Source organism: Sminthopsis crassicaudata, chromosome 1, assembly GCF_048593235.1.
Source record: "Sminthopsis crassicaudata isolate SCR6 chromosome 1, ASM4859323v1, whole genome shotgun sequence".
Taxonomy (NCBI): domain Eukaryota; kingdom Metazoa; phylum Chordata; class Mammalia; order Dasyuromorphia; family Dasyuridae; genus Sminthopsis; species Sminthopsis crassicaudata.
Window position 1 is genome coordinate 673,504,486 of NC_133617.1, and position 22,909 is coordinate 673,527,394.

A 22,909-nucleotide genomic window follows, 5' to 3' on the forward strand; every position below is an offset into this window, starting at 1 on the left:
CTGGTGGCTGCACCCCGAGCTAGCAGGGACGGGAGGAGGCGGAACCCGCGCGTCGCTACTTCCCAGCCCGGCTCCGGGGCCTCCAATCTTCCCATCCAATCTGGGAAGGCTGCCCAAAAGGGGTGGGGCCTACGCTACCCTCTCTAATGGAGGCTGGGCTAAACTCGCGGGGACCGCCCCCCCAACCCCGCCTCTAACAGGACCCCGGCCAGGCCCCCGCCCTTTCGCCCCCTCCCTCGTTCCTTCCCCGGGCTCTAGGCCTCATCCTTCCCAGAGGCCGGGGCCTGGGGAGCCCGAGAGGAAGGAGCGAGAGCCACGGCCCAGCCGGGCAGGGACACTTTGTAGCCAGTTCTACAACTCCGTTTTTGAGGGCCCGGTGACGCGGCGCCGTGCGGCGCCCTCATTGGCTGCTCCCTGCCCCGCCCTCCAAAAGAAATTAGCGTCCGCCGCGCGGAGACTGCCCCGCTTCTGCTAGGCTCGGGGCGGGGCGGGGCCCGGTGAGTGCGAGTATCGGTGGGACGGAGCGCCGGGGGCTGCTTGGGGGCTCCCGGGAAGGCCTGGCCCCTCGTAGCTCCCTGGGTTGGCCCTCGGTGGCTGAGACGTGGGTGTTCCCGCGTGGGTTTGCGCACAGGCGTGCAGACTGCGTGGGGCGGGGCCGCTGATCGTGTGTCCGGGGATTGATTACTCTGTGTGTGGAGGAGGGAGGGGGGCTTCTTGTGAGCTTTAGATTTTGTACCCCGGTGCCTTTATGAGGGATTTTGGGCCTAGGCGAGGGCACTGCGCTGGGACTCCTGGGCCTTGCGGGGGGTGCCCTCAGCTTTGTACGCGCCAAGCGGGAGGAGGCTTAGGGTCCCAGAGAGAGTCGGAAGTCCAACTGCCTCGGTGAAAACTTAGACAGACAGATGGAACGCCAGTCTGCAGGGGCAGCTAGCTCCCCTAGTGGAGAGGGCACCGGCCCTGGAATCCGGACTTCACTACATTGGGCAAACATCTGTAAAATGAGCCCAGGGGCCGCTAGGTGGCGCTGTGGTTAGAGCACCAGCCCTGAAGTCAGGAGGACCCGAGTTCAAAACTGGCCTCAGACACTTAACCCTTCCTGGCTGTGCGACCCTGGGCAAGTCACTTAACCTAACCCCAACTGCCTCAGGGGAAAAAAATAAATAGATAAATAAATAAAACGAGCCTGATAGGATTATCCGGCGTGATCGCCACCACAGTTGCGAAGTTCTTTTTGCCGTTATCCTTGAGCCGAGGCCAGCCAGCACCTGGCCCCGAGTCTGACACACAGCAACCCCCTGCGGGCCCCCTGGATGCTCTCGGCCACAGCAGCGCCTCAGGGTTTCTGGTCGTGGAGCCGGCCTGTGAACCAAGCCCTTCCCATTATTTCTGGGACCCTTAATTGCCAGGGCTGCCCCTCACTTGGAAGCCGTGGGTCTAAGATCGTCCCTTGCTAATAGGCCCCTCCCACTGGGGGCGGGGCTCTGGCTCTGAAGCGGGTCCCTCTCTTTGAAATTAAACTTCGGTTTGATTCCGGGATCTGTCCGTTAGGGCCCCCGCGGGTCAGGCCGCTGCGGGGATAACAAACGCCCCTCCTCTGATCCAGCTGTTTTCGGCATGCCCACCTCGCCGCGACCCCGCTGGGGCACCGGGTAAAGGTGCTGGCGCTCTGCCGTTTCCTTCTCCAGTTCGTTTCCCAGTGTAAGGGGCGCGCCGGGGGTGGGGTCTGAGGCCGAATGTGAACCCAGGCCCCTGCCTCCAGGCCTGGCGCGCTCTCCCCAGCAGTAGGATTGTTCCCCTGATTTTGCACATTTCCTGCGTTAGCTATTGCACTTTTTTCCATGTTGCTTCTAATTCTTCATATTCCCAGTTTCTTATCCCAAAATATTGTTCGTTAAATTCACAAACCACAATCTGGTCATTTCCCAGTAAATGCACCCATTGTGTTTACAGTTTTTATTATAATAATAAATAACAAAGTAAATAATGATGTAGAACTTACTGGCTTATTTATTTATTTATTTTGCTGAGGCAGTTGGGGTTAAGTGACTTGCTCAGGGTCACCCAGCCAGGAAGTGTTAAGTGTCTGAGGCTAAATTTGAACTCAGGTCCTCCTGAATTCAGGGCTGGTGCTCTATCCACAGCGCCACCTAGCGGCTTCCTCCCTCCCATTACATTTAAAACAATTTTTTGTTTTTAAAACTTCTGAGTTCTAGTTTCTCTCCCTTATCCCACTCCCAGCCCCCCTTAAGAAGCCATATGTGAAGTTACATAAAACATTTCCATAAAAGTCATGTTGTGAAAGAAAACATACATCTTCCACTCTAATTTAAAAATTTAAATAAAATAAATTTAAATAAAAAATAAATTTTAAAAAATTTAAAAATCCTCAAGAAAAATAAAGTTAAGCGAGAGCGAGTACACTTCAGTCTGATTCAGACACAGCCGGTTCCTTCTCTGGATAGAGCCGGGGATTTTTCATCCTGGGGCTTTCAGATAGTCACGGATCATGATGTTGCTGAGAAGACCAAAGTCATTCACAGCTGGCGATCCCAAAGCACTGCTGTTACTTTGCTTGAGTTCATGGAGGACTTTCCCAATTGTTTTGTTTTTTCCCTGGGAGCATCCTGATAGAACTTAGGAGGTACCAAGAATCGTGCTTAAGAACTTCACATTTATTATTATAATGAGCCTCATGACCACCCTGGGAGATGGGTGCTATTATTATTATCCCCATTTTATAGATGAGGAAGCTGAGAAAAACTGGGGAAGTGGCTTGTCCGGGGTCACCGTGAGGACCTGAGGGGCAGTTTGAGCTCAGCCGCCCCCACTTCGGCCCGCTGCCCCATCTGGCTGCTGACTGGAGGAGAGTAACGCTGTGACTTTGCCCGGGTCCGCCTCACTCAGATCCAATTCACAGCCAGTCCAGATACACCCCTGTGTGCCATCTGTCCCCTTCGAGAACAACCACCAAAGTGCTGCTATGAATATCTCGGGAGTATATATGGAACCTTTGTGGCTTTTTACCTCCTTAGGGTAAAGGGAATGAACTCTTCCCATGTGACTCCAGCTTGTTTTCCACAATGTATGAACCAATTCCCCAACTGTTCCACCAATGTCTTCCCATAGTCTCCCATAGATGGAGACATCTTTAGTCATTATTGCCACTTTGATAGGGTGAGGTAAAATTCCAAGGTTGTTTTAATTTGCATTTCTCTTATTTAAAATTATTTGGGAATTTTTCCATAGTTTATAGTTTTCCCTCCCAAACCACAAACTGTTCATTCATAGTCTTTGAATGTTTTTTTTTTGATTGCCCTTTTATTTTTCACCAGAGCAATTTAATGCAAAGATTTTTCTCCTGATCAACTATTTCTCTTATTCTAGTTGCATTGATCGTATTTTTAAATGTTATATAGCTGAAAGTGTCTATTTTTGCTTTTATGATCACTCCATCCCTTGTTTGGTTAAGAATCCCAATCCTAAATCCCTTTTCCCAGGACATAGTTGTGAAAGGCAATCCAGGTACACTGTCCTATGGGCTCCGGCATCTAGTCTCTTTGACTTTACCCAGTTGGTCCTCCCATGTCTGCATTGCTCCCTGTCCCTTCCCCCACTCCCTTCTTCTCCCTCCTTCCCTTTTCCTTCCTCCCCTACTTCTCGGTCTCCATGCTTCAGCTTCCTTCAATCTCACCCTCTGCTGGAGGCCTTTCCCCTCTCTCCACCCTCTCCTTCCCACCAATGATTTCCTTTCCACCTAATCTGTATTAATCTCGCGTGTACCTGGTTATCTTACATGCAGTCTCCCCCACTAGAACATGGGCTCCTTAGAAGCTTAGGGCTGTTTTTGCCTTTTTCTGGCTATCCTCAGCCCTTAGTAATTGGCAAGGAGTAAGTAAGTAAGGTGATCCAGGGATGTACTGATTATTAGGGCAGTTAGGAGTGCAATGAATAGAGTTCTGGGCCTGGAGTCAGGAAGATATGAATGAGTCCAAATCTAGCCCCACACACTCCTATTTGGGGCCCTCTGGACAAGTCACTTAACTTCTGTCTGCCTGGTTTCTCCATCTGTAAAATGGGGGTGGCACAGTGAATAGAAAGGCAGACCTGGAGTCAGGAAAAGTCATCTTCCTCAGTCCAAATCTGGCCTCAGATACTAGTTGTGTGATTCTGGATAACTTAACCCTATTTGTCTCAGTTTCCTCATCTGTAAAATAAGCTGGAAGAGAAAATGGCAAACAGCTCCATCTCTCTCTGCCAAAAAAACTCCAATTGGGGTCACAAAGAGTCAACCGTGACTGAAGTGACCCATCAACTAAATGAAGGTGATAATAATAGCACCTACCCCAAACTTACTAGTTGTATATCCCTGAGCGACTTCTCCCTGTTTGCCTCAGTTTCCTAACCTGATCTGAAGAAGGAAATGGCAAACCACTTCAGTATCCTTGCCAAGAAAACCCCAGATGGGATCACAAAGAATCAGACCCAACTGAAATGACAATTCAGATCCAAATGAAACAAAAAAAAAGTGTAAAGGGCAGTGTGTTATAGGTGATAGAAGCTGTGTTCTATGCCAGGGATATTGGGTAACAAAACTGCCAGGCTAATAATCGGTACCCCCAAAGCCTGGGAACTTTTCTCAAGAGTGGAGGTGGGCTGTCCCAGAAATGACTGAGGCAGGGCCAAATTCAGGTTGTGGTAAACACAAGGTTTTAACCAGATTAAGAGTCTTTGGGATTAGTAGGCAGGGGGTAGATGAGGGTAGAGTGGGGTTAAGGAAGGAAGTGAGTTAGGGAAGGTTAGAATCTTTCCACTTTAGATTCTATGCCAGAGGGATTATCTGTAATCCAGGAACATTTGAGCCAAGTAATCCAGTTGCCTCCAGGGAAGTGACTTTTTAGATTTCATACGGTTAGCAAGTAACAGCTGGAATTCAGTCCCAGACTTTTGGACTGAAAATCCAATGTTCTTTCTCCATAGCTGAGTGGAGAGACTGCTGGACTTGGAATCATGAAGAACTGAGTTCAACTTCTGCCTCAGGTGATTACTTCTCTCAACCTCAGGATGTAAAATGGAGATGATAATAGTGTCTACCTCACAGTGTAGCCATGAGGAGCAAATGAAATTATATGTGTAAAGCATTTTGCAAATCTTAAAGCACCATATAAGTGTTAGCTGTTATTTTTATCCCAATTTTATAAATATTCAGGAGCCTTAGAGTATAAGGCTGGAAGGAACTCTAGATTAATTCAGTTGTTTTAATTTACAGAAAAGAAAACGGAGTCCCAGAAAGAGAGGAAGGAGTTTACCAAGACCACACAAGTGGCAAGTGGTATATAGCCAAGCTTTTTGTCCTAAATCCTCCAATTCCACTTAATAGAATTTTGTTTCTTTCTAATTATATATGAAAACAATTTTTAACATTCACTTTTATAAGATTTTGATTTTCAGTTTTTGACACTTGAGCCAATGACTTTGGAGAGGGCACTTTTAACTGAATGATGACATCAGAAGGCATTGCTGAGAGTTTAAAAAAGAGGCAAAGCATTTAGTGTAGATGGCTTTCTCAAGGAATTTAACCACAAAAAGGAAAAGAGATAAAGGATTATAGCTAGCAGAGGTGGCAGGATCAAGAGCGAGTTTATTAAGGTTTGGGAAGACACGGATAAGTTTGTAGGTAGCAAGGAGACAGCAGATAGGAAAAGCTTGAAGATAATCTAGAGAGTGGGGATGATGGAAGAGAGAAGCAGAAAGGGTACATACAGAAGGATTAACTTGGCCAAGGAAAAAGGCCACGTCTTTATCAGATAGCTGAGTAAAGGAAGAAATAATGAAGGAAAATGTCTTAATAATGTGAGAAAAAGTGGAGCGGGAGAGAGCTCCCAGCAAATGTTTTTATTTTTTTATTTTTTCAGGGAAGTGTGAGTCTGGGAGATGTCAACCTAGAGGATTAGGGGAGGGGGGTGACATGCTGTGCTTGAAGAGAGACAGGAAAGCATGGAAAAGACTGTGTGGAAAGTGAAAACACCCTGAGGATATATAGATAGCTATCTGGATTCTGCAATAAATTTGAATGGAGTGAAATTCCATGAACAGATTATCTAGTGAAGGTGGTAGAGGGAGATTCTGGCTTTAGGAGCATTTCAACTTCCCTACTTTCATGATTGGTGGATATGAGAGAAAGTGTAGTCAGTACCAGAGGAAAGCCTGTTAAGGAAAGTGGGTTTCATCAGGAGGGAGACAGGTCTCAGTGAGGATCAGAAGATGGAAGGAGGGTCAGAGAAAGGAAGAGGTTTGAAATGAAAGGAAATATATTCATTCTGAAGCAGGCATTCCAGAAGACCCACTGGATGGGGTGGGCAGAGCTGAACTGAACACCATGAAGCAGGGTGGAAGAAGATGATAGCAGGGATGCAGCAAGTTAGGGGGGAAGGAACAAGGTAAAGAACAGGGAGTTCAGAATTCCTGGGATGGATAAAATGTCTTAGACTGAACCCCAATAACCAAGAGTCTGTCAGAGTCTGTTCTGGGTTTGGAAAACAGACAGAGAGAAGTCAGGTTCAAGTAGAATTCTCTTGCTCAGGGCTGGTTTTGTGCTTCTTTTTTTACCAATTTTCCCTTTGCCTATTACCAAATATTCCTTTGCTGAAGGGTGGCAGGTATTTCTCTCTCTTCCATGCTGATTTCCAGAGGGGGCAACACAGGACAGGGCACCTCCACAGTTTTGTGGACTGGCAGTCAACTGGACTGACACTGTTTCCAGGCATTGGGCAGGAGAGGTGCTGTAAGCTGGGTCCTCTCCACATATTGGGATGAAAGGGACTTTCTGTGATTTGGACCAGTGAGCTCAAGGGACACTCTATGTAGTGATATGAAGTCCATGCGGGGGGCATATTTTGGGTTCAATGGCCATAGTGTCTGTAGTTCAGAGACTGCTAAGCAGGGGTGGGGCAAGGGCAAGGTCTGTCTGTCTAAGAGATATGTAAGGGATGAGATGCATGTGGAGATGTATGTAAGACACATACATCTGTGCCTGCAGAGAATAGTCTGTGGGTAAAACCATTTGTAAGGACCCTTGTGTTCCTGAGAAAGGGATATAGAATCAGGGGGCCGGGCACTTGGGATAATGATGTTCTTCCCAGGATTCTCTGCAAGTGGTCTCGCAGCCATCACTGGCTCCAAGCAGCTGCAGGTTACTCTATTGGCAAGTAGAGTCGGGGGACCCATTCATTAGGATGCTCAGTGTGTATATGTGTGTGGAGGGGTGTACCTTTAGTATGTATCCTTGAGAACCCAGAAGCCTTTGCCTGCGGGGCCTAAGAGGCCCATCTCTACTTGAACCTGTTCACACTCCAAGCCTGGAGAATGAGGGAGCTGCTCTGAGACTGAACTGGGAGTTCCTGGCCCCAGGGCCACCCTAAAACTAACCTGGGCTCTGACTACCCTTGGGGGATGGGCTAGAACCCTTTCTCTAGCCAGAGGTTCCAGTGGGGTCAGTTAGATGTAGAGTCCGTTGAGAAGTGTGTGTGGGAAGTCCTTCCCTGACTCTCAGCCGTCCTGTTCCCTGCAGGGCATGCAGGGTACCCCAAAACTGCCCAAAGGGGTCCTGCTGGCCCTGGGCCTGCTCCTGACTATTCTGCTCTACCTGGGACTGCCTAGTCTCCCCCAGCCGCTCATCTGGACCCGGGACAGAGATAATGTCACCATCCTGGCTGGTCTTACACACAGCAACTCCTCGCTTTTCTACAGGGAGGTGCAGCCCCTTCACAGGCCACATAGGTGCGTGTCCTTTCTACTCAGCCCAGCCACCCCAACCTGGATAACAGAGCCCCCTCCATCATGGTCCTGGCCTCTCAGGGCCCGGTCCCTCCCTGCTCTGGCTGGTGCCTGGCCTCCATACCCTCAGCCAGGCACCTTCACAGCTGGGTCTGAATCCTAGGTTTGCCTTGAACTCCCTGGATGACCTTTAAAGAAAAACCCCGGCTTTCGAGTCAAGGGACTTGGTCCGAATGCCAACTCTTCAGCCTAGGGCCTGGGTGACCCTGACCAAATGCTGTGTCCTCTCTGAGTGGAGATTTTCTCATCTGAAAAGTGGTCCTCTCCAGCTCTGACTCCTGAGAACGAGGAAGTCCATTACTTCTCTCAGCATCAGTTTTCCCTTTTGTGAAATGGGGATCAGAGTTCTGGCACTGTCCATCTCATAAGATCAGATGAGAAAATGTGTGGGATGAAGTGCTTTTGTAAAGTGCTCTCTTAATCTGAATGCTGCCTTTCTTGGGCTCATCTCTTCATACTATCCCCCTATCTCCAATGGGACAGACTCCAGCCTTGATATCCTATCTAACAGAAAGGGGGGCAGAGGAGGAGGAGGAGGGTTGAAGCTTCTAGGGAGAGGTGGGGAGGGGGAGGGAAGGAGCTTCCAAACTAAATGGAAATCCTCTAAAGGTCAGTGTGGGGAAGCACAGCTTTCTCACCCAACTAGACTTTTCCCTTTGCCTCTCCTCAGGGTGGGGGCCCTGTCTGAGTTGGTCTGAGGCTGGGGAGCCCAAGGTGAAGAAGGGGGTGTCAAGCTTCTTGAACCACAAGGTCATGCACCTTGACTTTCCACAGGATCGAGGTGGTGTTACTACATGGAAAGGCCTTCACTTCACACATCTGGCAGCAGCTGGGGACCCTGGAGATATTGTCCCGAAGGGGCTACCGGGCCATTGCTCTAGATCTCCCTGGTGAGAGCCAGGATCCCAGGGAGGGATCTTCAACGATTCAGAGAAGTGTTGGAAATGAGGGGGAAATTTGGAAGGGCTATGAGAAGCCTCCAAATCCCATGTTCTCTATGTCTCTCTTCCTCCCCTCCCCGCCCCACATCCTACCTCCCAGGTTTTGGGAACTCGTTCCCCTTACCTGCAGCCCGCACAGAGGCCGGACGGGCAGATCTCTTGCATCAAGTTCTGCAGGACCTGAAGGTAAAAAACCTTGTGCTGGTCAGTCCCTCCTTGAGCGGCCTTTACTCTCTGCCCTTCCTGATGCGAACTCACCAGCAGCTGTGTGGATTTGTCCCCATTGCTCCCACCTTCACTGAGAATTACACATACAAGCAGTTCTCAGCCATCAAGGTATGTCTGATGAGTGGGTGCATGGACTGGGGTGGGGGGGAGCATGATGTGTTAATGGGAGCCCCTGCTCAGAGGGGGTACAGCTTCTAGAAGAGACCTCAGGGACCATTGAGTCCAACCCTTTTGTTTTTAAGAAAACAGGCCCAGGGAGGACTAGTAAGTATAAGAGACTGGATTTGAACCCAGTCCTTGAATTCTGAAGCCACATTATCCTGCAGCCTCCTTTTGCGATCCTGTCCTTAGGGGGCCTTGGGCTGAGGAGATGTGAGAGAAGAATGAAAGTGTTGAAGTTGAAGGATATAGGTTAAAGTTGTGGCTGTGCTGCTTTCTACTAAGCCACTGAACCTCTCTAGAGCTCATAGTTTCCATTCTGTGATCTCCCTTCTTCTAAGAAGGGGGGAGACATTATCCCATCCTCAGGGAGCCCCCCCAGAACCAGGGGGGAAGCAAGCTGGAGGACACTCACCAGGGACTAAGGGAGCAGCTGTGGGCATATATGCTACTCTGTATAAGGCTCCAGCCTGGGGGATGGGAGAGAAGACAACTTCCTGTCTGACCTGGGGGGCCCCTGCTCTGGGTCTCACCTAGTTCAGGCTTCTTCCTTCCTCCCCGACATCCCCATCTACAGACACCTACACTTATTGTATACGGAGCTCTAGACAAAGGCCTGGCCCAGGAGTCTCTGCACAAGCTGCAGTACCTCCCCAACCACTCGACGGTGAGGTTGCAGGACGCTGGCCACGCTTGTTACCTCCACCAGCCCCATGACTTCCATGATGCCCTGCTCACCTTCCTGGACAAGCTGTCATGAAGTCTGCGCTTCTGTGACCACTGGCCTTTCTCTAGGTGGAGCAGGATGGGTCCCGGATCCCAAGAGACTGGGGGAGGGTTCAGAGGACCTTTGCAAGACAATGCCTTCCTGTTCCCCAGTACCACAGAGGGAGAAGAGGAGGCAGGTGCGGCTGGGATCGCATGGTTGCCCTCTTGGGGTTTTGCCAACCCCCACTCACTTGGACTTTAATAAATGAACTTTGTCTGCTTCCAGGGTATACATCCTGTTTGAAGGTGGGGAGGGCATGAGGTGAGTGGGAAGACCATGAAGGAAGGATGGACTCTGGGACAGTTCACCCCACTCCCATTCAGCATCTGAAGTTGTTTAGGGTTCTGAGGATGGGGTGATGAACTAAGGCAGTGAACTCCGGACTCAAGAACCAGGAGAACCTGAGTCCTGTTCACAGAAGCCTCTGCCCTTAACTGGCTGTGTCCTTTCCTGGCTGGTTTCTTGGTCTATAAAATGAGGAGGTGGGAATCACAGACTCTTGAAGTGGGTAGACATCCCAGCAGCTGCCTAGAATAACTCAAACCCCCTTATCAACATAACTGAGAAGGCTTTATTTAGTCTGTGCTTTGAGAAAAGGTCTTCTAAAGAAACTCCAGGGTTGCCTCAGAATAATAGCTGGCTGTGTGAGGTTGGCAAAGCACATTGTCTATTATTCTATTCTCACAATGATCTTGGGAGGTAAGAATTATTATCCTCATTTCACAGAGAAAGAAACTAAGACTGGGAGAGGTTTGAAGTGATTTGCCCAGTCACTCAGCTAGGAAACAGCCGATGCAGGGTTTGAACTGCTCCTTCCTGTTACCCAGTCCAGCCCTCTCCAAACTCTTACTGCTTAGACTAACAAACTTGGGGCAAACAACAGAAGACAGGGGCCTGTTACCCCACAGAGATGGTTGACTAGGGTAAGGCTTCTTAAACTTTTTCCCCTTGTGATCCCTTTTCACCTGAGAAATTTTTTCTTGCCCTTGGGTAGTATCTAGGTATATGAAATAAGTTTACAAATCAAACATTTGCTGATAATCATAATTTTGCATCCCTACATTGTTACCCCAGGTGGGACTACAAACCACAATTTTAAGAAAAGAAGCTAGGCTCTAGGGCACTCAAAAGATGGCCTCTGGTCTAACTCCAAATCAAACACAGAAGCTGGAAGGGACTCCACAGACTGAGAGTTCTGATCCCTGAGGCTTTTTTCCTTTGACCCGTGGTTCTGTGACTTTTTGCTGGGGTCTTCGAGTTGGGGGATTGGAGTAGTTGACCTCACACTGCACGCTCAAAAGTCCTGGGAATCAGAGAAAGAATTGGGACAAAGGATCTCCGGACTTGGAGAGGGAAACAGAGCAAGTAAATCATTTCAGGCCCATCCCAAACCCTAGACTGTGCTGAATGGGTAAGTATCTTCCCCACCCTCCATAAGCACACAAATCTGCTGGGATAAACAAACCTGGCCCCTGTACTGGAAGCTCAAGCACGCACACACACACCCACACACCCACACATACCCACCCACCCATATAACCTGAGGGAGCTGACTCAGCATTTGGCACAGGGGAAGGGGTAGAGGAAGAGGACAGGAAAATTAATTCAAGGGCCTCCCAAGGTGAACTGTTCAGAGAGCAAAGGGCATGTGGTCGTACTTTGGAGCATATTGACATATACTCTTGCACACATCCATGTACTCAGTACCATTAGGATCCCAAAACCCGGCAGTGGCTAGTCTCGGGGCCTGATCCATGAATTTCATTGTCTGGCTTTCCCCAGAGTCACACCAAGTGGGATGCCCACTCAAGACCATGTACCAAGGCAGGTTTCTGGAACATCTAGGCACATGGCTTCACAAAGAATACAATGTATATAGTACCTTAAGTTTTGCAAAATATTTTACAAATATTGTCCCGTGATCCTTACAACCCTGGCCGGTGAATGGTATTATATCCTGATTTTACAGATGGGGAAACTGAGGCATGCAGAATAAAATGTATTATCCAGGGTCATAGATGTAGAGTCAGGTGTCATAGTTTTATAGAATTATATCTGTTGGGGACTTGGATGGTCTGGGTCTGTTGGGAACAGAGACAAGACAGTTGTACTATTTATAGATTTTATCCAGTACAGTGTTGATAGGAGATGCTTGTGCACACAAGCATTAAGCGTCTATGACGTGCTTGGACCCTGGTATTCCCAGGGGACACAAAGATAAAATCAAAATAGCTCCTGCCCTCAAGGAGTTTACAGTCTGCTGGAGGAGGAGACAGAGCTGGAGATGATTTGTGCAGACAAACATAAGGCATATATGATACACTACAAAATAGTGTTTAAAAATGTGGGATCCGGAGGGGTCCAGGGTAGTTGGCGCTTAAGCTGTATCTTGGAAGGGGGCGAGCTGTCACAAGGGCCCCCCCTTGGGGGGAGGGAGGCATTTCATGGGGGAACTTCGCGTATAAAGGTACAGGGAGAAAAATGTCTCCTTGAGAACCTGAAAGGCCAGTTTGTGGTGGAGGGCAAGCTTTAGCCGTTGATTAATTGGATCAGGGAGATAAGGAGAGGGAGGACTGGGGTTGCCTCCAGGAGTTCACAGTTGGGTTTCCTGGCGAGGAGAAAGGTGCCTTCTGCAGAAGTGGCTTTGGGGACCGGAGAGTTCTGTGCGGAAATGAACGGGAGACCGGCGGACACAGAGGCCGTGTTGGTGAGAGAGCTAAGGTTCAGGAGACGGATTGGGCGCAGAAATTTGGGGAGCCTGCGGAGAGGGAGGGGGGGAGTACGAGAGAGGCTCCCAGCTCTGGGGGAAGCCCAAGGTTACAGTGTCGCGGCCACACGGTTACAGTGTCTCCACTGTCATGGTGACAGTTACACATCAAAGTGGGAGAGGAGCGGGGCTCACGCGGAAAGCTCCTCGGTCTCACTTCGCGTCCCCAGTCCCGCCTCCTGGCCGGCCCAGGGGCGGGGGCGGGGGGCGGAGTCTCTTCCCAATACAGGGACAGCCCGGGGCAGGCCCGCACTCCGGACTGCAGCGGCGGGACTGGCTGCCGGGGATCCCGACGCACCGGGGTAACGGTTGGGGGTGGGGGTGGGGAGGGAGCCCGGCCCGGCTGTGGGTCAGTAGAGGGGTTTCTCCCGGCCGCTGCCCGCGGGCCTCCACGTGCCGCGGAGACTGCGCGGTCCCGGCGGGCTGTCGCCGACCTGCTCGGGCCAGATGTGCTGCCCCGGGGGACCCAGCTGTTGTGGCCTCCGGCCTCCAGCCGCGGCTTTCAGCCGGAGCCCCGGGTGGGGGGGGGTGTGGAGGATTTATGGGGGGCCCTGAGGCGGCGGACGGTGAGGGTGGGAAGGAATCCCCTGGCGCTCCTGGGGAAACTGGGGTCTGAGGGAGCCAGACGGAGGCGGGGGAGGCTGAGGGGAAAGGGATCCGCAGGCTTCCAGGGCAGCGGTCCACAAGTGTTTGTTAAGCATCGCGTATGTGCCGGGAACAAAGACAGGTCTTCCCCGTGGGAGGTAAGGGGTGGGGGTGGAGATAAAGGAGCGGGCTTGGGATCCCGCAGGAATGGAGAAAGGCCCCACGGATTCTGGAGGGAGGAGAACAGATCCTGGGACCCGGGCAAGTGCTCCGAGTAAGCTGAGGGAGCCCGGTGACTGGGTGGCTAGAAGGGGCTTGCACTGATCTAGAGTTCAAATGCAGCCTCCAGACTTACTAGCTCTGTGATCTTGGACAAGTCACTTAATCCTGTCTGTCAGTTTCCTCAGCTATAAAACGGGCTGGAGAAGAAATGGTGAACCACGGTAGTGTCTGTCTTTGCCACGTGGAGTGGTCTTTTAGGGAGGGGGCTGAGGTGGGTTTGATACAGGATGGAGACATCTGGGATGGTTTCTCCACTCCTGGGCATCCTTGGACCTCCTCATTCCTTAATAGGAAGGGACCAAGATCTTGGGTTCCTTTGTGGATAAATGAGAAGTCCTGGGGTAAATGGTACTTGGACCCTGAAAGCTAGCTGGAGAGGTTTCCAAAGGGCTGCTAACATTCCGTATTCCCTTCCAGCAGGGGCAGGGAGCAGAGCATCCAGGACTACTATGCCTGGCCAGGACCGCCACCAGCTCTCAGAGGGGGAGCACCCCTCTGTGACTCTCTTTCGCCAGTACCTCCAAATCCAGACTGTGCAGCCAGAGCCCAAGTATGGTAAGTGCAGATGAGTTTCCCTTGCAAGAGGGCCATGTCTTCTGAATGGGTTGGGGATAAGGCCTCTCAGGCCCGAGGACCTTGGGCCTCCTGCTGCCTACATACATCAAGCCCCCATCTTGGATGATCTAGTAACTGAAGAAAGATACATCAGGTCTTTGAAATTTTGAACTTCAGACTCTGCCCCTTGAACTGGAACAAGGAGCCTGGGGAGAAAGAAACCCTCAGCCAGATTCTGGAATGGGATTCGTTCTTGTCTTTTCTGTCCCACCAGAGTTTCTCTCTTCCCTACAGAGGAAGCTGTGCTTTTTTTGGAGAAAATAGCCAAGGACTTGGACCTTGAGTGTCAGAAGGTGGAGGTGAGAGAAGGGGGGAGGTCTGTGACCTGACCTCAATCTCAGGTATCATTTAGAAGACAGAGGTGAAAGGAGGGGGGATTGGTGTCCAAGCGGGGCTCAGAGGACTGGGAGAGGGAAATTTCTTCCTCGTGCTCTCTTTAATCCTCTACAATCCTCCTATCCTTATCTTTTGTCAGGTGGCCCCAGACCGAGTGGTGACAATATTGACCTGGAGAGGCACAGATCCCAAGCTCTGTTCCCTTGTGCTTAACTCCCACACCGATGTGGTGCCTGTCTTCAAGGTAGAAGTCGAGGGCCTCGAGTTGGGGTGGTGGAGGGCTCTACTGACATACCCCCTTGATTCCATGTTGCAAGGTCCAGCACCTTGTCACTCAGGGAAGCTTGGCAAGTAAGCCCACCTACCGATGAGCACCTTCTTCTGCTTGAAAGCTTATTATGGGCTTTCCTCAAGACCATATCATGGAACAGGTTGTGCAAACATAATCCCCATTTTATAGATGAAATAACTGAGAATTAGAGGGAATCAAAAATGTGTCCATGAGTAGGGGTCAAAGCCAAGACTCGAACTCAGGTCTTGCAGCTCTAAAAAGATAACACAGTCCAAGAGCTCATAGCCTGGTTGCTGGGGACTAGAGTAATGTATCCAAAATAGGGGAAAGTACGGGAGGCAACAAGAATGACTGTGGGTGCTGTTAAGTAAGAGCAGTTAGCAGAAGCAGAGGCTTTCTGATTTGGAACGGCAGCTAAGTGAGGTGAGTGGCAAAATGCTCCATATACACGATCCAAAGGAGACACCAGAGCTATTATCCCCACTTTCCAACACCACAGTTCTCAATAGCTGTACACACTGACTACTGGTCACAGATTAAAAAGCAGAAAGGACTTTGGAGCTTACTTAGAGGCTGATTTTACAGATGAAATATTGGAATTTGAATCTGGGAGCTCGTAGCACAAATGCAACTTATCCATTCACTGCTCTGACGCCTTCCATACTCTATTGTCTCTAGGATAAAATACAAAGATTTGTAAACTTGTGTGTATGGCATTGAAAGCCCTCGGAAAAGTGGCTCCCTTTACCTTTCTCTGAGTCTTATTTGACATTCATCCCCTTGGCGCATTGTCTGCTCCCCATACCCAATATTTCATCTTCTTCCTTCAGGCCTTTTTCCCTGGGTGGTTCCTTTGTTGTGGGTTGTGTAAGCCCAGGCCAGTCCACGGTTCCTCCTGGGAACCATGTGAATAAGGGCTGAAGTGGAAGGAAGCTACTTAGGGTAGACAGAGGTCAGGAAGGAACTGGCCTCGATGGAAGGGTGGGTAGAGCTGGGAATGGTTTAGAGAACCATGATTAAATGAGGAATGGGGGCAGGGCAGCTGCCCTGCCATCATTCTCATATATAATACACACAGGCACTTAGTGTGAGAGCTGGCAGGGAGAGTTCTGTTTAAAATGAGGGAACAATAAATTTTGGGTTGCTCTAAGGGGCCTGGAGACCTAGCCTGCCAGGGAAGCTTCCTGAAAGAGGTGAAAGATGGAGGAAACTGGGGGAAAGTATTGTGGACAAATCACTAGAATAGGAGGTAAACAAGAACTTTCCCTTCAACCCTTTGCTCTTTTTGTCCTCAGGAACACTGGAATCATGATCCCTTCGAAGCCTTCAAGGATGCCGAAGGGAACATTTTTGCTCGAGGTGCTCAGGACATGAAATGTGTTGGCATTCAGTGAGTCTCTGAATCCACATCCACTGGGAAGACTGGACACCACCATACCTCTCTCTCCCCACATGACCCCCCCCTCCTTTTCTGGGCTTTGATTGGGTCATAGAATCTGGGAATCAGAAGGGATCATTGAGACTCAACCTACCTACACAGGCGCTTATCTGCTCGCATCCCTTCTAGCTGTCAGTCTTTGGTTTGAATGTCTAACATGTCCCCAAGCTCAGCTTGAGCCTCCATCTATAGGGACAGGAAACTCAAGGCTTGCCTGGGGAGACAGCTCCTTTCTTCTGCACAGGATAGTGCAAATTCTTAAGAGTTTCTCCTTATAATGGGTCAAGTCAACCTAAGTAAATATCTCCAGGCCCTGCCTTCCTGGCCAGCACAGGAAGAATCAGTCTGATCTGCCTTCCACAATTCGGTGCCTCTAATATTTGAAGACAGAGATAGCCTCTTCTGAGTCTTCTTCAGACTAATTAATTTTTTTTTTTTTTTTTTTTTGAAGCTGGGGTTAAGTGACTTGCCCAGGGTCACACAGCTAGGAAGTGTTAAGTGTCTGAGATCACATTTGAACTCGGGTCCTCCTGAATTCAGGGCTGGTGCTCTGTCCACTGCGCCACCCAGCTGCCCCTTCTTCAGACTAATTAAAAAAAAAAAGCTAGCATTTATATAGAACCTATGTGTCGGGCACTGTGTTAAGTGTTTTACAAATATAATCTCATCTGATTCTCACACAACCCTGAGAGATAGGTGCTATTATAATTCCCATTTTACAGTTGAAGAAACTGAGGCAGGCAAGTTAAATGTCTTACCAAGCATCACACAGTTAGTCTCTGAGGCTATATTTGAATTTGGGTCCTGTTGATGGGGCTTGTCCAGAACATAAATTGAACTGTCCCCTCTCCAGTACTCTTAATGCTGTCTAGGAGAGCATGAGCTTTTGCCAACTGCCATGTCCCATTGCTGACACTGGATGAACTTGCTTCTGCTACCTGCTGGTAATTGATGGTACCTTTTAGTTTGTCTTCAATCTATCTGGTGCCGGTCAACATTTTACTAAGGAATTGTGTGAAAGCAAAGGTGGTGTGATTCTCAGATCTGCAGATGACAGAAAGTTAATATGCTGGAGGACAAAATTAAGTTCAAAAGATACAATTTAATAGAAGGCAAATGCAAAATCCTACCTGGACTAAAAGCAAACCAACTGTAAAAGTATAGGACGGGAAATCGTCCCTGTTTTCAAGTAGCTTACAGTAGTTGGGGTTTTGGCAGACCAAAAGCTCACAGTGTACAGGTGGAGGGAGATGATAGCACCTAGTCAGTTCTCTTCCCCACTCAGACTGAATTTATAAGTCAGTCAGTAAACATTTATTAAATATCTTCTCTATGTGCTGGACACAGGGAGACCAAAAAAGGCAATGACAATCACAATCTAGCAGGCCCCACATTTTAGGGAGGGCCTGACCAGAGAAAGGTGACCCCCCCCCCCCCCCATAGCAAGTCACAAGATTAGAGGCTGAAGGAATTAGTATCATTTAGTCTGGCCAAGAAAAGACTTGGCAAAATAAGGTCCTCGGGGTTGCCGATGTGATTGGCACATAGTAGGCCCTTCACATTTGTGGTTGGGTTGTTGCTTGAGGTGGGAGCTGTCTAGTATCTGAGGGGCTGTCACTGAAAGTCACAAGACTGGTTCTGCTATTACCAAGAGGCCAGAATTGGGAGCTCTGGGTAGAAGATCAAAGAGGTAGATGTCCTTTTGATAAAAGGGCAGCTGCCCCCAAGTGGAATAGGCTGCTTCACAAATTACTGGGTTTCTCATTGATGGCCATTTTGGGTGGAGGCTGGGAGAAGCTTTAGGATGTTAAAAGAACTAGATCTTCTGAGAGGTCCTTCCCTGAAAACCTGAAATTCTTTTTTTTTTTTTTTTTTTTTAATGCTTTTTATTTACAAAAAAAATATGCATGGATAATTTTTCAGCAATGACCCTTGCAAAACCTTGTGCTCCTAATTTTCCCCTCCTTTCCCTCCATCTCCTCCCCCAGATGGCAAGTAGATCAATGCATGTTAAATGTTAAAATATATGTTAAATCCAATATATGCACACATATTTATAGTTATCTTTCTGCACAAGAAAAATCAGATCAATAAGGAAAAAAAACTGAGAAAAAAACAAAACACAAGCAACATCAATAGAAAGAGTGAAAATGCTATGTTGTGGTCCACCCTCAGTTCCCACAGATCTCTCTGGGAAAACCTGGGATTCTTGATTCTTGGGGGGTTGGCTGTGGGACTTTGGACCTTAGGTTATCTGGACTCCATACCTGCCTCACCCTTGAATGGACTCTGTGACTCAGTCTCACCCTTGTCCTTCCAGGTACCTGGAGGCTGTTCGGAGGCTAAAAGCAGAAGGGAAGTCCTTTCCCAGGACCATTCACCTAACATTTGTCCCAGGTATGGCTCTTGGGAGTTGGCAGTAAGGGAGTGGCCTAGTGCCAGGGGCCCGCCGGGGTCTCCATCCTTGCTGTGGCAAAATGGGCTCCTCCTGCCCAGTGTGTGTGTGTCTGTTTCTTTGTTTCACGGGACTTCTGTTGCCCGTTCAGATGAGGAGGTTGGAGGACACAAGGGCATGGAGCTGTTCGTGAAAAGGCCTGAGTTTCAGGCTCTAAGAGCTGGCTTTGCCCTTGATGAAGGTGAGTCTCATACGGGTTGAGGGTGGGCATCTGAGTGGCCTGGGTCTGGGCCCGGGACAGACTCCCTCTTGACATTCCACTTCCCATTGTGTAGGCTTGGCTAGCCCTACAGAAACCTTCACGGTCTTCTACAGCGAACGGAGCCCCTGGTGTGAGTAGAGCCCTTCCCCGGTGCTGGTGAAGTTGGGGGAGCTCAGGTCCAGGTGGAGACATGCCCTTCCCTAGGGGATCCCTTATCCCTTTAGGGGAAGACTAATAAGCCCTGGCCCTCTGGGCCCCTTCTGCCCACCAGGGCTGCAAGTCACCAGCTCCGGGAACCCAGGCCACGGCTCGCGTTTCATTGAGAATACGGCAGCAGAGAAGCTGGTGAGTTGAGTGGATTGGGAGCTGGAGGAGGGGTCGGGGCTGTCAGGGGAGCACCCTGGCTGATCCCCCTTTTCCCCCCTGGGGGGGCTCTACAGCATAAGGTGGTCACCTCCGTGCTGAAGTTCCGAAAGCAGGAGCAGCAGCGGTGAGAGCTTCCCCTTCTTCCCTCCCAGTTTCTGCCCCGGACCGGCCTCCCCCACCTCCTCTTCGCCTGGGCCCTTGGGTAGGGGACGTGGGAAAGGGCTGGGATTGAGCATTCTCCTTTCCTCAGGCTCCAATCAAACCCCAGCCTGGCCCTGGGGGCTGTGACCTCTGTGAACCTGACCATCCTGCAGGGAGGAGTTGCCTTCAACGTGGTGCCGGCCACCATGAGCGCTAGCTTTGACTTCCGAGTTGCTCCAGATGTGGACCTCAAGGTGCGGGGGCTGGGAGGACCTTGCCAGGGTTCCGCCGCCCTGACTTACAGCTCGCCCCCACTTCCCAAGGTCCTGGATAATTCTGCCTCCCGGCTTGGGGCTCAAAGCCCGCCCTAGAACTCGCTGGCTACCATGACTAGGCCCTCCCATGGGAGCTGGCCCCCCGGCCTTCTTCTGACCCACCATTGAGGATGGCAGTTCTGGCTTTATGTGGATCTCAGGTGGCTCCTAGAGAGCACTAGAGAAATGGGGGCTGGTGTTGTTGCCCCTCTGGGACTCCCCCTCCTCTGGCCCTCCACTTGACAGCCTTGGTTCTGGGACTCAGAGTCAGGGCCGGGGCGCTACCTCCTCCCTCTGCTTGTGTCTCCTAGGCCTTTGAGGAGCAGATTCAGGGCTGGTGCCAGGAGGCTGGGGAAGGGGTCACCTACAAGTTTCACCAGGTACGTGCCCCCCCCCCCCAGGGAGCCTTTTTACTGTTTCACAATTGGAGCAGGGAAGTAGTCCCAGGCATGCTCCCATATTTACGGGGGCGGTTTGTGGATGTTTGTGACCGGAGCTTGGGGGGGGTCATTTCTCTGAAACAGGGATTGGGGATGGACTTTCTCTGATCCTTGCTTTATCTGCTCCCCACCCCAGAAATGGACAGAGCCCCGAATTACAGCCACAGATGACTCCAACCCGTGGTGGGCTGAGTTCAGCAGAGTCTGTAGGGAGATGTAAGTAAGACCCGACACCAGTCCCCTGCCGTCCTTCCCTCCTCCCTTTGATGTGGGCGGTTGGTGGGAGGCCCCTTCCCCACTGGTAAAGACCTTCGTGTCTCCCCTGCCAGGAATCTCAGTGTGAAGCCTGAGATCTTCCCGGCTGCTACCGACAGCCGGTACCTCCGAGCCGTGAGTCTCTCTTGCTTTGGGATGGGGTGGTGGGAGGCAGCTGGCTGGTGTGCGGATTGGGACGGGCAGAGAGCACAAGGGGGAGGAGGGTGATCCTGCCCTGATGCATCCACATGCTTGCAGGCAGGGGTCCCAGCGCTGGGCTTCTCCCCGATGAACCACACCCCAGTCCTGCTGCACGACCACAACGAGTTCCTGAACGAAGCCGTGTTCCTTCGGGGCATTGACATCTATGCCCGTCTGCTGCCTGCCCTGGCCAGTGTGCCGGCCCTGCCCAACGAGTGCTAACAGCAGCAACTACCCGCAGCCTCCAGCCCCTCCTAGTGCCTTCCCCTTCCCTCTGCTTGGGCCTGGGGGCTTCCCCTTAACTCCCCCTTAGGAACCAATGCCAAAGACTCAGACCTCCAATAAAGCCTCGTTTTGGTGCTGAGCTGTCCTGTCTCCCCTCTCCACCAGCACACTTCACTCCTCCTCGCACCGAGCAGCCGCCCTGCTAGGTTCTGCGGGGGGAGAAAAGGGGTGGCAAGAAGAGGGGCACAAGGCTGGGCCCGGAGGGCCTGATGTCCGGTCCCGCTCCTGCCACCGATGGAAGAGTGATGCCATTTGCTTGTCCGGCTGCCTTTACAGATGAGGAGACTGAGACAGAGAGGGCTCATTAAGGGACTTGCCCAAAGTCGTGCCCTACTGCTCGTCTGAGAGCAGCTCTGCACTTGGCACTACCCACTGGCCCTGCCCCGGCATGTGAGGTGCATGGTTTACTCCAGCTTAGGGCAAGCTGTGGGAGGGGGTAGAGAAGTGCTAACAAGTCAGGCAGAATGGGGCTGAGGTACAAGGAGATCAAACAGCGCGTTCCGTTGGTCTGTTGGGAAACCCCTCAGGGAAGACAGGCTCCGCACTAATACCTGCTCTCCATCCAACCATTCTGGGAAAATATTTGGGACTTGTAGCAAACAGTTTAGTTGCTCCAGAGATATCACTACCGGGCATTAACACCAAGGAGGTCAGTGGCTGAAGAAAAACTCAGAAAAACAAAAGTACTTGCAGTGGCTATTTCTTTGTAGTAGCAAAGGGCTAAAATGACAGTGGATGCCCACTGATGAGAGAATAATCGAACATATTCTTGTTCACTGTAATTAACATTTGTCATAAGAAATAACAACTGTCAAAGATTCAAAGACTATTCGCAAATAAAAGTCATATAAAAACGACAGATATCAAGAAGTTTCTTTTAAAAAGATTCAGAGAGATTTGTTTGAAGTGATACGGAGTAAACCTGGAACCGGGAGAGCTATTTAATAAGTAGAAATAGCTAACACTTATACAGTGCATCAGGCACCGAGCTAAGGAGCTAAGCATTTTACAGTGACTGATCCTTACAACAAACAACCCAGCAAAGTAGGTGCCATTCCTTTTATAGGTGGTGACTGAGGCACACGGGTGAGGTGATTTGCTCAGGGCCACAACTAGTGAGTTATGATCACATTGGAACTAGGGTCCTTCTGACTGCAGTCCTAGGCTAGCCACTGCACCACCTAGTTGTCCTAATTACTTATGAATACATACAATGACCATGGAAATGTGAAGAGAAACACTGAGACTTTAGGGCTTGGTGAAGCATATTTTCCACTTCTAGGCAAAGAGGTGTTAGACTTCAGGTATGAAATGAGACATTTACAAACCCAGCCAGTCGACTGGAGTTTTTTTGTTTGGCTGTTTTGGGTTTTTTAAAAAGGGGATTCTGTGGGACGGATGGTCCTTTCACAGTGAGTCAAGTTGGAAAAACGCATCAGTGAAATTATTTCCATAAAGTGCCTTGAAGATGTAGGCCAAAAAGGACTACACGGTGTCTAAGTGGAAGCCCCTTAGAAAACAGAGGGATCAGAAAATTACATAAAGTGGCATTTGAAGTGTTTTAAATGATAGAAGTCCCAAGTCAGGTATGGAGGGCTGGGTCTGAGGGGAAAGATTCTCTTCTAGTGCAGAACTGGAATACAAAGGAATGAACTTAGACATGCATAGAGGAGCTCACTGGTGCTCCTGGAGAGGTGGGATGCCTTGAAGAGAAGAGTTGGGCTTTGCATAGGGAGCAGAAAAGCACTCCAGATGAGCCTGGGGAAAAAATGCTTTGGCACAGGGATGCTCACAATATGTTGGAATCTCAGTGTATGTTCCCTGTGGGCAGGGGAAGGCATTGGGACCTTTTGAGCATTTTCCACCTTTTGGCAGAGATCCTGCTCTTTGGGATGCTTGATTAGAGTCTGTCCTAACTCCAGCTTTCTGATGCTGCTACAGGGAGATTGGAGTTGGGAGACTGAATGCTGCCTCTGACTTTGGGCAAGAACATGTCAAGTACCTC

General features: G+C 50.1%; 2 protein-coding genes across 10 annotated transcripts; both read left to right on the forward strand.

Annotated features, from left to right (window-relative positions):
• The first annotated feature begins 57 nt into the window (after positions 1–57).
• Positions 58–10,150, forward strand: ABHD14A (abhydrolase domain containing 14A). 4 transcript variants are annotated; one of them, XM_074283391.1, is made up of 7 exons: positions 58–507; positions 4,978–5,037; positions 5,267–5,329; positions 7,568–7,776; positions 8,608–8,723; positions 8,875–9,110; positions 9,739–10,150. In XM_074283391.1, the coding sequence occupies exons 4-7, from the start codon at positions 7,571–7,573 to the stop codon at positions 9,919–9,921; spliced, it is 741 nt and encodes a 246-aa protein (XP_074139492.1). In that variant the 5' UTR covers positions 58–507; positions 4,978–5,037; positions 5,267–5,329; positions 7,568–7,570; the 3' UTR covers positions 9,922–10,150. The 4 variants fall into 4 exon arrangements, with proteins under 4 accessions (XP_074139492.1, XP_074139493.1, XP_074139495.1 ...); XM_074283392.1 differs by having other exon boundaries at positions 58–497; XM_074283394.1 differs by lacking the exons at positions 4,978–5,037; positions 5,267–5,329 and having other exon boundaries at positions 58–497.
• Positions 10,151–10,680: 530 nt separating this feature from the next.
• ACY1 (aminoacylase 1) lies at positions 10,681–21,758 on the forward strand. Of its 6 annotated transcripts, none has more exons than XM_074283383.1 (15): positions 10,681–10,853; positions 13,982–14,119; positions 14,414–14,478; positions 14,655–14,759; positions 16,103–16,197; positions 18,566–18,642; positions 18,792–18,881; positions 18,976–19,032; positions 19,174–19,247; positions 19,343–19,392; positions 19,519–19,663; positions 20,035–20,103; positions 20,300–20,379; positions 20,493–20,553; positions 20,677–21,758. In XM_074283383.1, exons 2-15 carry the CDS (start codon positions 14,014–14,016, stop codon positions 20,839–20,841), a joined length of 1,239 nt encoding a protein of 412 aa, XP_074139484.1. In that variant the 5' UTR covers positions 10,681–10,853; positions 13,982–14,013; the 3' UTR covers positions 20,842–21,758. The 6 variants fall into 6 exon arrangements, with proteins under 6 accessions (XP_074139484.1, XP_074139481.1, XP_074139483.1 ...); XM_074283380.1 differs by lacking the exon at positions 10,681–10,853 and adding an exon at positions 11,323–11,341; XM_074283382.1 differs by lacking the exon at positions 10,681–10,853 and adding an exon at positions 12,530–12,637.
• Positions 21,759–22,909: the final 1,151 nt, after the last annotated feature.